General features: G+C 45.0%; 1 protein-coding gene across 1 annotated transcript; it reads right to left on the bottom strand.

Annotated features, from left to right (window-relative positions):
• Positions 1–4,873: 4,873 nt before the first annotated feature.
• On the bottom strand, positions 4,874–9,687 carry LOC141147878 (uncharacterized). Its single transcript, XM_073635041.1, has 4 exons — positions 9,052–9,687; positions 7,799–8,211; positions 6,944–7,237; positions 4,874–5,039 (listed from the first exon to the last, which is right to left on the bottom strand). Exons 1-4 carry the CDS (start codon positions 9,685–9,687, stop codon positions 4,874–4,876), a joined length of 1,509 nt encoding a protein of 502 aa, XP_073491142.1.
• Positions 9,688–11,549: the final 1,862 nt, after the last annotated feature.

Here is an 11,549-nt window from a genome sequence, read left to right as displayed (position 1 = left end):
GTCCTGAGTTTTTGTTGTCTCTGTCGATTCCTCAGACTCTTCCGTATCTGATGATCTTACAGCTCTCAGTGTACTGGATGGTTCTTCCATGTTCTGATTTGTTGTTGTCTCTGTCAATTCCTTAGACTCTTCTGTATCTGATGATCTTGCAGCTCTCAGTGTCCCGGATGGTTCCTCCATGTTCTGAGTTGTTGTTGTCTCTGTCGATTCCTCAGACTCTTCTATATCTGATGATCTTACAGCTCTCAGTGTCCTGGTTGGTTTCCCCATGTCCTGAGTTGTTGTCTCTGTCAATTCCTCAGACTCTTCTGTATCTGATGATCTTCCAGCTCTCAGTGTACTGGATGGTTCCTCCATGTTCTGAGTTGTTGTTGTCTCTGTCGATTCCTTAGACTCTTCTGTATCTGATGATATTACAGCTCTCAGTGTCCCAGATGGTTCCTCCATGTTCTGGGTTGATGTTGTCTCTGTTGATTCCTCAGACTCTTCTGTATCTGAAGAACTTACAGCTCTCAGTGTCCCGGATAGTTCCTGCATGTTCTGAGATGTTGTCTCTGTAGATTCCTCAGACTCTTCTGTATCTGATGTTCTTCCAGCTCTCAGTGTCCCGGATGGTTCCTCCATGTTTTGAGTTGTTGTTGTCTCTATCGATTCCACACACTCTTCTGTATCTGATGATCTTACAGCTGTTAGTGTCCGGGATGGTTCCTCCATGTTCTGAGTTGTTGTTGTCTCTGTCGATTCCTCAGACTCTTCTATATCTGATGATCTTACAACTCTCAGTGTCCTGGATGGTTCCCCTATGTCCTGAGATTTTGTCTCCGTCAATTCCTCAGACTCTTCTGTATCTGTTGATCTTACAGCTCTCAATGTCCCGGATGGTTCCTCCATGTCCTGAGTTTTTGTTGTCTCTGTCGATTCCTCAGACTCTTCTGTATCTGATGATCTTACAGCTCTCAGTGTACTGGATGGTTCCTCCATGTTCTGATTTGTTGTTGTCTCTGTCGATTCCTTAGACTCTTCTGTATCTGATGATCTTGCAGCTCTCAGTGTCCCGGATGGTTTCTTCCCCATGTCCTGAGTTTTTGTTGTCTCTGTCGATTCCTCAGACTCTTCCGTATCTGATGATCTTACAGCTATCAGTGTACTGGATGGTTCCTCCATGTTCTGATTTGTTGTTGTCTCTGTCGATTCCTTAGACTCTTCTGTATCTGATGATCTTGCAGCTCTCAGTGTCCCGGATGGATTCTCCATGTTCTGAGTTGTTGTTGTTTCTGTCAATTCCTCACACTCTTCTGTATCTGATGATCTTACAGCTCTCAGTGTCCCAGATGGTTCCTCCATGTTCTGGGTTGATGTTGTCTCTGTTGATTCCACACACTCTTCTGTATCTGATGATCTTACAACTCTCAGTGTCCTGGATGGTTCCCCTATGTCCTGAGTTGTTGTCTCCGTCAATTCCTCAGACTCTTCTGTATCTGTTAATCTTACAGCTCTCAATGTCCCGGATGGTTCCTGCATTTCCTGAGTTTTTGTTGTCTCTGTCAATTCCTCAGACTCTTCTGTATCTGATGATCTTGCAGCTCTCAGTATCCCGGATGGTTCCTTCCCCATGTCCTGAGTTTTTGTTGTCTCTGTCGATTCCTCAGACTCTTCCGTATCTGATGATCTTACAGCTCTCAGTGTACTGGATGGTTCTTCCATGTTCTGATTTGTTGTTGTCTCTGTCAATTCCTTAGACTCTTCTGTATCTGATGATCTTGCAGCTCTCAGTGTCCCGGATGGTTCCTCCATGTTCTGGGTTGATGTTGTCTCTGTTGATTCCTCAGACTCTTCTGTATCTGAAGAACTTACAGCTCTCAGTGTCCCGGATAGTTCCTCCATGTTCTGAGATGTTGTCTCTGTAAATTCCTCAGACTCTTCTGTATCTGATGATCTTACAGCTCTCAGTGTCCCGGATGGTTCATTAATGTTCTGAGTTGTTGTTGTCTCTGTCGATTCCTTAGACTCTTCTGTATCTGATGATCTTACAACTCTCAGTGTCCTGGATGGTTCCCCTATGTCCTGAGTTGTTGTCTCCGTCAATTCCTCAGACTCTTCTGTATCTGTTGATCTTACAGCTCTCAGTGTCCCGGATGGTTCCTGCTCCATGTCCTGAGTTCTTGTCTCTGTTGATTCCTCAGACTCTTCTGTATCTGATGATCTTACAGCTCTCAGTGTCCCGGATGGTTCCTGCATGTTCTGAGTTGTTGTTGTCTCTGTCGATTCCTCAGACTCTTCTGTATCTGATGATCTTACAGCTCTCAGTGTCCCGGATGGTTCCTCCATGTTTTGAGTTGTTGTTGTCTCTATCGATTCCACACACTCTTCTGTATCTGATGATCTTACAGCTGTTAGTGTCCCGGATGGTTCCTCCATGTCCTGAGTTTTTGTTGTCTCTGTCGATTCCTCAGACTCTTCTGTATCTGATGATCTTACAGCTCTCAGTGTACTGGATGGTTCCTCCATGTTCTGATTTGTTGTTGTCTCTGTCGATTCCTTAGACTCTTCTGTATCTGATGATCTTGCTGCTCTCAGTGTCCCGGATGGTTCCTTCCCCATGTCCTGAGTTTTTGTTGTCTCTGTCGATTCCTCAGACTCTTCCGTATCTGATGATCTTACAGCTCTCAGTGCACTGGATGGTTCCTCCATGTTCTGATTTGTTGTTGTCATTGTCGATTCCTTAGACTCTTCTGTATCTGATGATCTTGCAGCTCTCAGTATCCCGGATGGTTCCTCCATGTTCTGAGTTGTTGTTGTTTCTGTCAATTCCTCACACTCTTCTGTATCTGATGATCTTACAGCTCTTAGTGTCCCAGATGGTTCCTCCATGTTCTGGGTTGATGTTGTCTCTGTTGATTCCACAGACTCTTCTGTATCTGAAGAACTTACAGCTCTCAGTGTCCCGGATAGTTCCTCCATGTTCTGAGATGTTGTCTCTGTAAATTCCTCAGACTCTTCTGTATCTGATGATCTTACAGCTCTCAGTGTCCCGGATGGTTCCTCCATGTCCTGAGTTGTTGTTGTCTCTGTCGATTCCTCAGACTCTTCTGTATCTGATGATCTTCCAGCTCTCAGTGTCCCGGATGGTTCCTTCTCCATGTCCTGAGTTCTTGTCTCTGTTGATTCCTCAGACTCTTCTGTATCTGATGATCTTTCAGCTCTCAGTGTCCCGGATGGTTCCTGCATGTTCTGAGTTGTTGTTGTCTCTGTCGATTCCTCAGACTCTTCTGTATCTGATGATCTTACAGCTCTCAGTGTCCTGGTTGGTTCCCCCATGTCCTGAGTTGTTGTCTCTGTCAATTCCTCAGATTCTTCTGTATCTGATGATCTTATAGCTCTCAGTGTCCCGGATGTTTCCTCCATGTTCTGAGTTGTTGTTGTCTCTGTCGATTCCTCAGACTCTTCTGTATCTGATGATCTTCCAGCTCTCAGTGTCCCGGATGGTTCCTGCTCTATGTCCTGAGTTCTTGTCTCTGTTGATTCCTCAGACTCTTCTGTATCTGATGATCTTACAGCTCTCAGTGTCCCGGATGGTTCCTGCATGTTCTGAGTTTTTGTTGTCTCTGTCGAATCCTCAGACTCTTCTGTATCTGATGATCTTACAGCTCTCAGTGTCCCGGATGGTTCTTCCATGTTTTGAGTTGATGTTGTCTCTATCGATTCCACACACTCTTCTGTATCTGATGATCTTACAGCTGTTAGTGTCCGGGATGGTTCCTCCATGTTCTGAGTTGTTGTTGTCTCTGTCGATTCCTCAGACTCTTCTATATCTGATGATCTTACAACTCTCAGTGTCCTGGATGGTTCCCCTATTTCCTGAGTTGTTGTCTCCGTCAATTCCTCAGACTCTTCTGTATCTGTTGATCTTACAGCTCTCAATGTCCCGGATGGTTCCTCCATGTCCTGAGTTGTTGTTGTCTCTGTCGATTCCTCAGACTCTTCTGTATCTGATGATCTTCCAGCTCTCAGTGTCCCGGATGGTTCCTTCTCCATGTCCTGAGTTCTTGTCTCTGTTGATTCCTCAGACTCTTCTGTATCTGATGATCTTTCAGCTCTCAGTGTCCCGGATGGTTCCTGCATGTTCTGAGTTGTTGTTGTCTCTGTCGAATCCTCAGACTCTTCTGTATCTGATGATCTTACAGCTCTCAGTGTCCCGGATGGTTCTTCCATGTTTTGAGTTGATGTTGTCTCTATCGATTCCACACACTCTTCTGTATCTGATGATCTTACAGCTGTTAGTGTCCGGGATGGTTCCTCCATGTTCTGAGTTGTTGTTGTCTCTGTCGATTCCTCAGACTCTTCTATATCTGATGATCTTACAACTCTCAGTGTCCTGGATGGTTCCCCTATTTCCTGAGTTGTTGTCTCCGTCAATTCCTCAGACTCTTCTGTATCTGTTGATCTTACAGCTCTCAATGTCCCGGATGGTTCCTCCATGTCCTGAGTTTTTGTTGTCTCTGTCGATTCCTCAGACTCTTCTGTATCTGATGATCTTACAGCTCTTAGTGTACTGGATGGTTCCTCCATGTTCTGATTTGTTGTTGTCTCTGTCGATTCCTTAGACTCTTCTGTATCTGATGATCTTGCAGCTCTCAGTGTCCCGGATGGTTCCTTCCCCATGTCCTGAGTTTTTGTTGTCTCTGTCGATTCCTCAGACTCTTCCGTATCTGATGATCTTACAGCTCTCAGTGAACTGGATGGTTCCTCCATGTTCTGATTTGTTGTTGTCATTGTCGATTCCTTAGACTCTTCTGTATCTGATGATCTTGCAGCTCTCAGTATCCCGGATGGTTCCTCCATGTTCTGAGTTGTTGTTGTTTCTGTCAATTCCTCACACTCTTCTGTATCTGATGATCTTACAGCTCTTAGTGTCCCAGATGGTTCCTCCATGTTCTGGGTTGATGTTGTCTCTGTTGATTCCACAGACTCTTCTGTATCTGAAGAACTTACAGCTCTCAGTGTCCCGGATAGTTCCTCCATGTTCTGAGATGTTGTCTCTGTAAATTCCTCAGACTCTTCTGTATCTGTTAATCTTACAGCTCTCAGTGTCCCGGATGGTTCCTTCTCCATGTCCTGAGTTCTTGTCTCTGTTGATTCCTCAGACTCTTCTGTATCTGATGATCTTTCAGCTCTCAGTGTCCCGGATGGTTCCTGCATGTTCTGAGTTGTTGTTGTCTCTGTCGATTCCTCAGACTCTTCTGTATCTGATGATCTTTCAGCTCTCAGTGTCCCGGATGGTTCCTGCATGTTCTGAGTTGTTGTTGTCTCTGTCGATTCCTCAGACTCTTCTATATCTGATGATCTTACAGCTCTCAGTGTACTGGATGGTTCCTCCATGTTCTGATTTGTTGTTGTCTCTGTCGATTCCTTAGATTCTTCTGTATCTGATGATCTTGCAGCTCTCAGTGTCCCGGATGCTTCCTCAATGTTCTGAGTTGTTGTTGTTTTTGTCAATTCCTCACACTCTTCTGTATCTGATGATCTTACAGCTCTCAGTGTCTCAGATGGTTCCTCCATGTTCTGGGTTGATGTTTTCTCTGTTGATTCCTCAGACTCTTCTGTATCTGATGATCTTCCAGCTCTCAGTGTCCCGGATGGTTCCTTCTCCATGTCCTGAGCTCTTGTCTCTATTGATTCCTCAGACTCTTCTGTATCTGATGATCTTTCAGCTATCAGTGTCCGGGATGGTTCCTCCATGTTCTGAGTTGTTGTTGTCTCTGTCGATTCCTCAGACTCTTCTGTATCTGAAGAACTTACAGCTCTCAGTGTCCCGGATAGTTCCTCCATGTTCTGAGATGTTGTCTCTGTAAATTCCTCAGACTCTTCTGTATCTGATGATCTTACAGCTCTCAGTGTCCCAGATGGTTCCTCCATGTTCTGGGTTGATGTTGTCTCTGTTGATTCCTCAGACTCTTCTGTATTTGATGATCTTCCAGCTCTCAGTGTCCCGGATGGTCCCTTCTCCATGTCCTGAGTTCTTGTCTCTGTTGATTCCTCAGACTCTTCTGTATCTGATGATCTTTCAGCTCTCAGTGCCCCGGATGGTTCCTGCATGTTCTGAATTGTTGTTGTCTCTGTCGATTCCTCAGACTCTTCTATATCTGATGATCTTACAGCTCTCAGTGTCCCGGATGGTTCCTCCATGTTTTGAGTTGTTGTTGTCTCTGTCGATTCCACACACTCTTCTGTATCTGATGATCTTACAGCTGTTAGTGTCCGGGATGGTTCCTCCATGTTCTGAGTTGTTGTTGTCTCTGTCGATTCCTCAGACTCTTCTATATCTGATGATCTTACAACTCTCAGTGTCCTGGATGGTTCCCCTATTTCCTGAGTTGTTGTCTCCGTCAATTCCTCAGACTCTTCTGTATCTGTTGATCTTACAGCTCTCAATGTCCCGGATGGTTCCTCCATGTCCTGAGTTTTTGTTGTCTCTGTCGATTCCTCAGACTCTTCTGTATCTGATGATCTTACAGCTCTTAGTGTACTGGATGGTTCCTCCATGTTCTGATTTGTTGTTGTCTCTGTCGATTCCTTAGACTCTTCTGTATCTGATGATCTTGCAGCTCTCAGTGTCCCGGATGGTTCCTTCCCCATGTCCTGAGTTTTTGTTGTCTCTGTCGATTCCTCAGACTCTTCCGTATCTGATGATCTTACAGCTCTCAGTGAACTGGATGGTTCCTCCATGTTCTGATTTGTTGTTGTCTCTGTCGATTCCTTAGACTCTTCTGTATCTGATGATCTTGCAGCTCTCAGTGTCCCGGATGGTTCCTCCATGTTCTGAGTTGTTGTTGTTTCTGTCAATTCCTCACACTCTTCTGTATCTGATGATCTTACAGCTCTCAGTGTCCCAGATGGTTCCTCCATGTTCTGGGTTGATGTTGTCTCTGTTGATTCCACACACTCTTCTGTATCTGATGATCTTACAACTCTCAGTGACCTGGATGGTTCCCCTATGTCCTGAGTTGTTGTCTCCGTCAATTCCTCAGACTCTTCTGTATCTGTTAATCTTACAACTCTCAGTGTCCCGGATGGTTCCTTCTCCATGTCCTGAGTTCTTGTCTCTGTTGATTCCTCAGACTCTTCTGTATCTGATGATCTTTCAGCTCTCAGTGTCCCGGATGGTTCCTGCATGTTCTGAGTTGTTGTTGTCTCTGTCGATTCCTCAGACTCTTCTGTATCTGATGATCTTTCAGCTCTCAGTGTCCCGGATGGTTCCTGCATGTTCTGAGTTGTTGTTGTCTCTGTCGATTCCTCAGACTCTTCTATATCTGATGATCTTACAGCTCTCAGTGAACTGGATGGTTCCTCCATGTTCTGATTTGTTGTTGTCATTGTCGATTCCTTAGACTCTTCTGTATCTGATGATCTTGCAGCTCTCAGTATCCCGGATGGTTCCTCCATGTTCTGAGTTGTTGTTGTTTCTGTCAATTCCTCACACTCTTCTGTATCTGATGATCTTACAGCTCTTAGTGTCCCAGATGGTTCCTCCATGTTCTGGGTTGATGTTGTCTCTGTTGATTCCACAGACTCTTCTGTATCTGAAGAACTTACAGCTCTCAGTGTCCCGGATAGTTCCTCCATGTTCTGAGATGTTGTCTCTGTAAATTCCTCAGACTCTTCTGTATCTGTTAATCTTACAGCTCTCAGTGTCCCGGATGGTTCCTTCTCCATGTCCTGAGTTCTTGTCTCTGTTGATTCCTCAGACTCTTCTGTATCTGATGATCTTTCAGCTCTCAGTGTCCCGGATGGTTCCTGCATGTTCTGAGTTGTTGTTGTCTCTGTCGATTCCTCAGACTCTTCTGTATCTGATGATCTTTCAGCTCTCAGTGTCCCGGATGGTTCCTGCATGTTCTGAGTTGTTGTTGTCTCTGTCGATTCCTCAGACTCTTCTATATCTGATGATCTTACAGCTCTCAGTGTACTGGATGGTTCCTCCATGTTCTGATTTGTTGTTGTCTCTGTCGATTCCTTAGATTCTTCTGTATCTGATGATCTTGCAGCTCTCAGTGTCCCGGATGCTTCCTCAATGTTCTGAGTTGTTGTTGTTTTTGTCAATTCCTCACACTCTTCTGTATCTGATGATCTTACAGCTCTCAGTGTCTCAGATGGTTCCTCCATGTTCTGGGTTGATGTTTTCTCTGTTGATTCCTCAGACTCTTCTGTATCTGATGATCTTCCAGCTCTCAGTGTCCCGGATGGTTCCTTCTCCATGTCCTGAGCTCTTGTCTCTATTGATTCCTCAGACTCTTCTGTATCTGATGATCTTTCAGCTATCAGTGTCCGGGATGGTTCCTCCATGTTCTGAGTTGTTGTTGTCTCTGTCGATTCCTCAGACTCTTCTGTATCTGAAGAACTTACAGCTCTCAGTGTCCCGGATAGTTCCTCCATGTTCTGAGATGTTGTCTCTGTAAATTCCTCAGACTCTTCTGTATCTGATGATCTTACAGCTCTCAGTGTCCCAGATGGTTCCTCCATGTTCTGGGTTGATGTTGTCTCTGTTGATTCCTCAGACTCTTCTGTATTTGATGATCTTCCAGCTCTCAGTGTCCCGGATGGTCCCTTCTCCATGTCCTGAGTTCTTGTCTCTGTTGATTCCTCAGACTCTTCTGTATCTGATGATCTTTCAGCTCTCAGTGCCCCGGATGGTTCCTGCATGTTCTGAATTGTTGTTGTCTCTGTCGATTCCTCAGACTCTTCTATATCTGATGATCTTACAGCTCTCAGTGTCCCGGATGGTTCCTCCATGTTTTGAGTTGTTGTTGTCTCTGTCGATTCCACACACTCTTCTGTATCTGATGATCTTACAGCTGTTAGTGTCCGGGATGGTTCCTCCATGTTCTGAGTTGTTGTTGTCTCTGTCGATTCCTCAGACTCTTCTATATCTGATGATCTTACAACTCTCAGTGTCCTGGATGGTTCCCCTATTTCCTGAGTTGTTGTCTCCGTCAATTCCTCAGACTCTTCTGTATCTGTTGATCTTACAGCTCTCAATGTCCCGGATGGTTCCTCCATGTCCTGAGTTTTTGTTGTCTCTGTCGATTCCTCAGACTCTTCTGTATCTGATGATCTTACAGCTCTTAGTGTACTGGATGGTTCCTCCATGTTCTGATTTGTTGTTGTCTCTGTCGATTCCTTAGACTCTTCTGTATCTGATGATCTTGCAGCTCTCAGTGTCCCGGATGGTTCCTTCCCCATGTCCTGAGTTTTTGTTGTCTCTGTCGATTCCTCAGACTCTTCCGTATCTGATGATCTTACAGCTCTCAGTGAACTGGATGGTTCCTCCATGTTCTGATTTGTTGTTGTCTCTGTCGATTCCTTAGACTCTTCTGTATCTGATGATCTTGCAGCTCTCAGTGTCCCGGATGGTTCCTCCATGTTCTGAGTTGTTGTTGTTTCTGTCAATTCCTCACACTCTTCTGTATCTGATGATCTTACAGCTCTCAGTGTCCCAGATGGTTCCTCCATGTTCTGGGTTGATGTTGTCTCTGTTGATTCCACACACTCTTCTGTATCTGATGATCTTACAACTCTCAGTGACCTGGATGGTTCCCCTATGTCCTGAGTTGTTGTCTCCGTCAATTCCTCAGACTCTTCTGTATCTGTTAATCTTACAACTCTCAGTGTCCCGGATGGTTCCTTCTCCATGTCCTGAGTTCTTGTCTCTGTTGATTCCTCAGACTCTTCTGTATCTGATGATCTTTCAGCTCTCAGTGTCCCGGATGGTTCCTGCATGTTCTGAGTTGTTGTTGTCTCTGTCGATTCCTCAGACTCTTCTGTATCTGATGATCTTTCAGCTCTCAGTGTCCCGGATGGTTCCTGCATGTTCTGAGTTGTTGTTGTCTCTGTCGATTCCTCAGACTCTTCTATATCTGATGATCTTACAGCTCTCAGTGTACTGGATGGTTCCTCCATGTTCTGATTTGTTGTTGTCTCTGTCGATTCCTTAGATTCTTCTGTATCTGATGATCTTGCAGCTCTCAGTGTCCCGGATGCTTCCTCAATGTTCTGAGTTGTTGTTGTTTTTGTCAATTCCTCACACTCTTCTGTATCTGATGATCTTACAGCTCTCAGTGTCTCAGATGGTTCCTCCATGTTCTGGGTTGATGTTGTCTCTGTTGATTCCTCAGACTCTTCTGTATCTGATGATCTTCCAGCTCTCAGTGTCCCGGATGGTTCCTTCTCCATGTCCTGAGCTCTTGTCTCTATTGATTCCTCAGACTCTTCTGTATCTGATGATCTTTCAGCTATCAGTGTCCGGGATGGTTCCTCCATGTTCTGAGTTGTTGTTGTCTCTGTCGATTCCTCAGACTCTTCTGTATCTGAAGAACTTACAGCTCTCAGTGTCCCGGATAGTTCCTCCATGTTCTGAGATGTTGTCTCAGTGGATTCCTCAGACTCTTCTGTATCTGATGATCTTACAGCTCTCAGTGTCCCAGATGGTTCCTCCATGTTCTGGGTTGATGTTGTCTCTGTTGATTCCTCAGACTCTTCTGTATTTGATGATCTTCCAGCTCTCAGTGTCCCGGATGGTTCCTTCTCCATGTCCTGAGTTCTTGTCTCTGTTGATTCCTCAGACTCTTCTGTATCTGATGATCTTTCAGCTCTCAGTGTCCCGGATGGTTCCTGCATGTTCTGAATTGTTGTTGTCTCTGTCGATTCCTCAGACTCTTCTATATCTGATGATCTTACAGCTCTCAGTGTCCCGGATGGTTCCTCCATGTTTTGAGTTGTTGTTGTCTCTGTCGATTCCACACACTCTTCTGTATCTGATGATCTTACAACTTTCAGTGTCCTGGATGGTTCCCCTATGTCCTGAGTTGTTGTCTCCGTCAATTCCTCAGACTCTTCTGTATCTGTTGATCTTACAGCTCTCAATGTCCCGGATGGTTCCTCCATGTCCTGAGTTTTTGTTGTCTCTGTTGATTCCTCAGACTCTTCTGTATCTGATGATCTTACAGCTCTCAGTGTACTGGATGGTTCCTCCATGTTCTGATTTGTTGTTGTCTCTGTCGATTCCTTAGACTCTTCTGTATCTGATGATCTTGCAGCTCTCAATATCCCGGATGGTTCCTTCCCCATGTCCTGAGTTTTTGTTGTCTCTGTCGATTCCTCAGACTCTTCCGTATCTGATGATCTTACAGCTCTCAGTGTACTGGATGGTTCCTCCATGTTCTGATTTGTTGTTGTCTCTGTCGATTCCTTAGACTCTTCTGTATCTGATGATCTTGCAGCTCTCAGTGTCCCGGATGGTTCCTTCCCCATGTCCTGAGTTTTTGTTGTCTCTTTCGATTCCTCAGACTCTTCCATATCTGATGATCTTACAGCTCTCAGTGTACTGGATGGTTCCTCCATGTTCTGAGTTGTTGTTGTCTCTGTCGATTCCTTAGACTCTTCTGTATCTGATGATCTTGCAGCTCTCAGTGTCCCGGATGCTTCCTCAATGTTCTGAGTTGTTGTTGTTTCTGTCAATTCCTCACACTCTTCTGTATCTGATGATCTTACAGCTC

Source organism: Aquarana catesbeiana, linkage group LG06 (assembly GCF_042186555.1).
Source record: "Aquarana catesbeiana isolate 2022-GZ linkage group LG06, ASM4218655v1, whole genome shotgun sequence".
NCBI classification, from domain to species: Eukaryota; Metazoa; Chordata; class Amphibia; order Anura; family Ranidae; genus Aquarana; species Aquarana catesbeiana.
The sequence above is the reverse complement of the archived record's forward strand: the minus strand, read 5'-3'. Positions and strand labels throughout refer to the sequence as shown.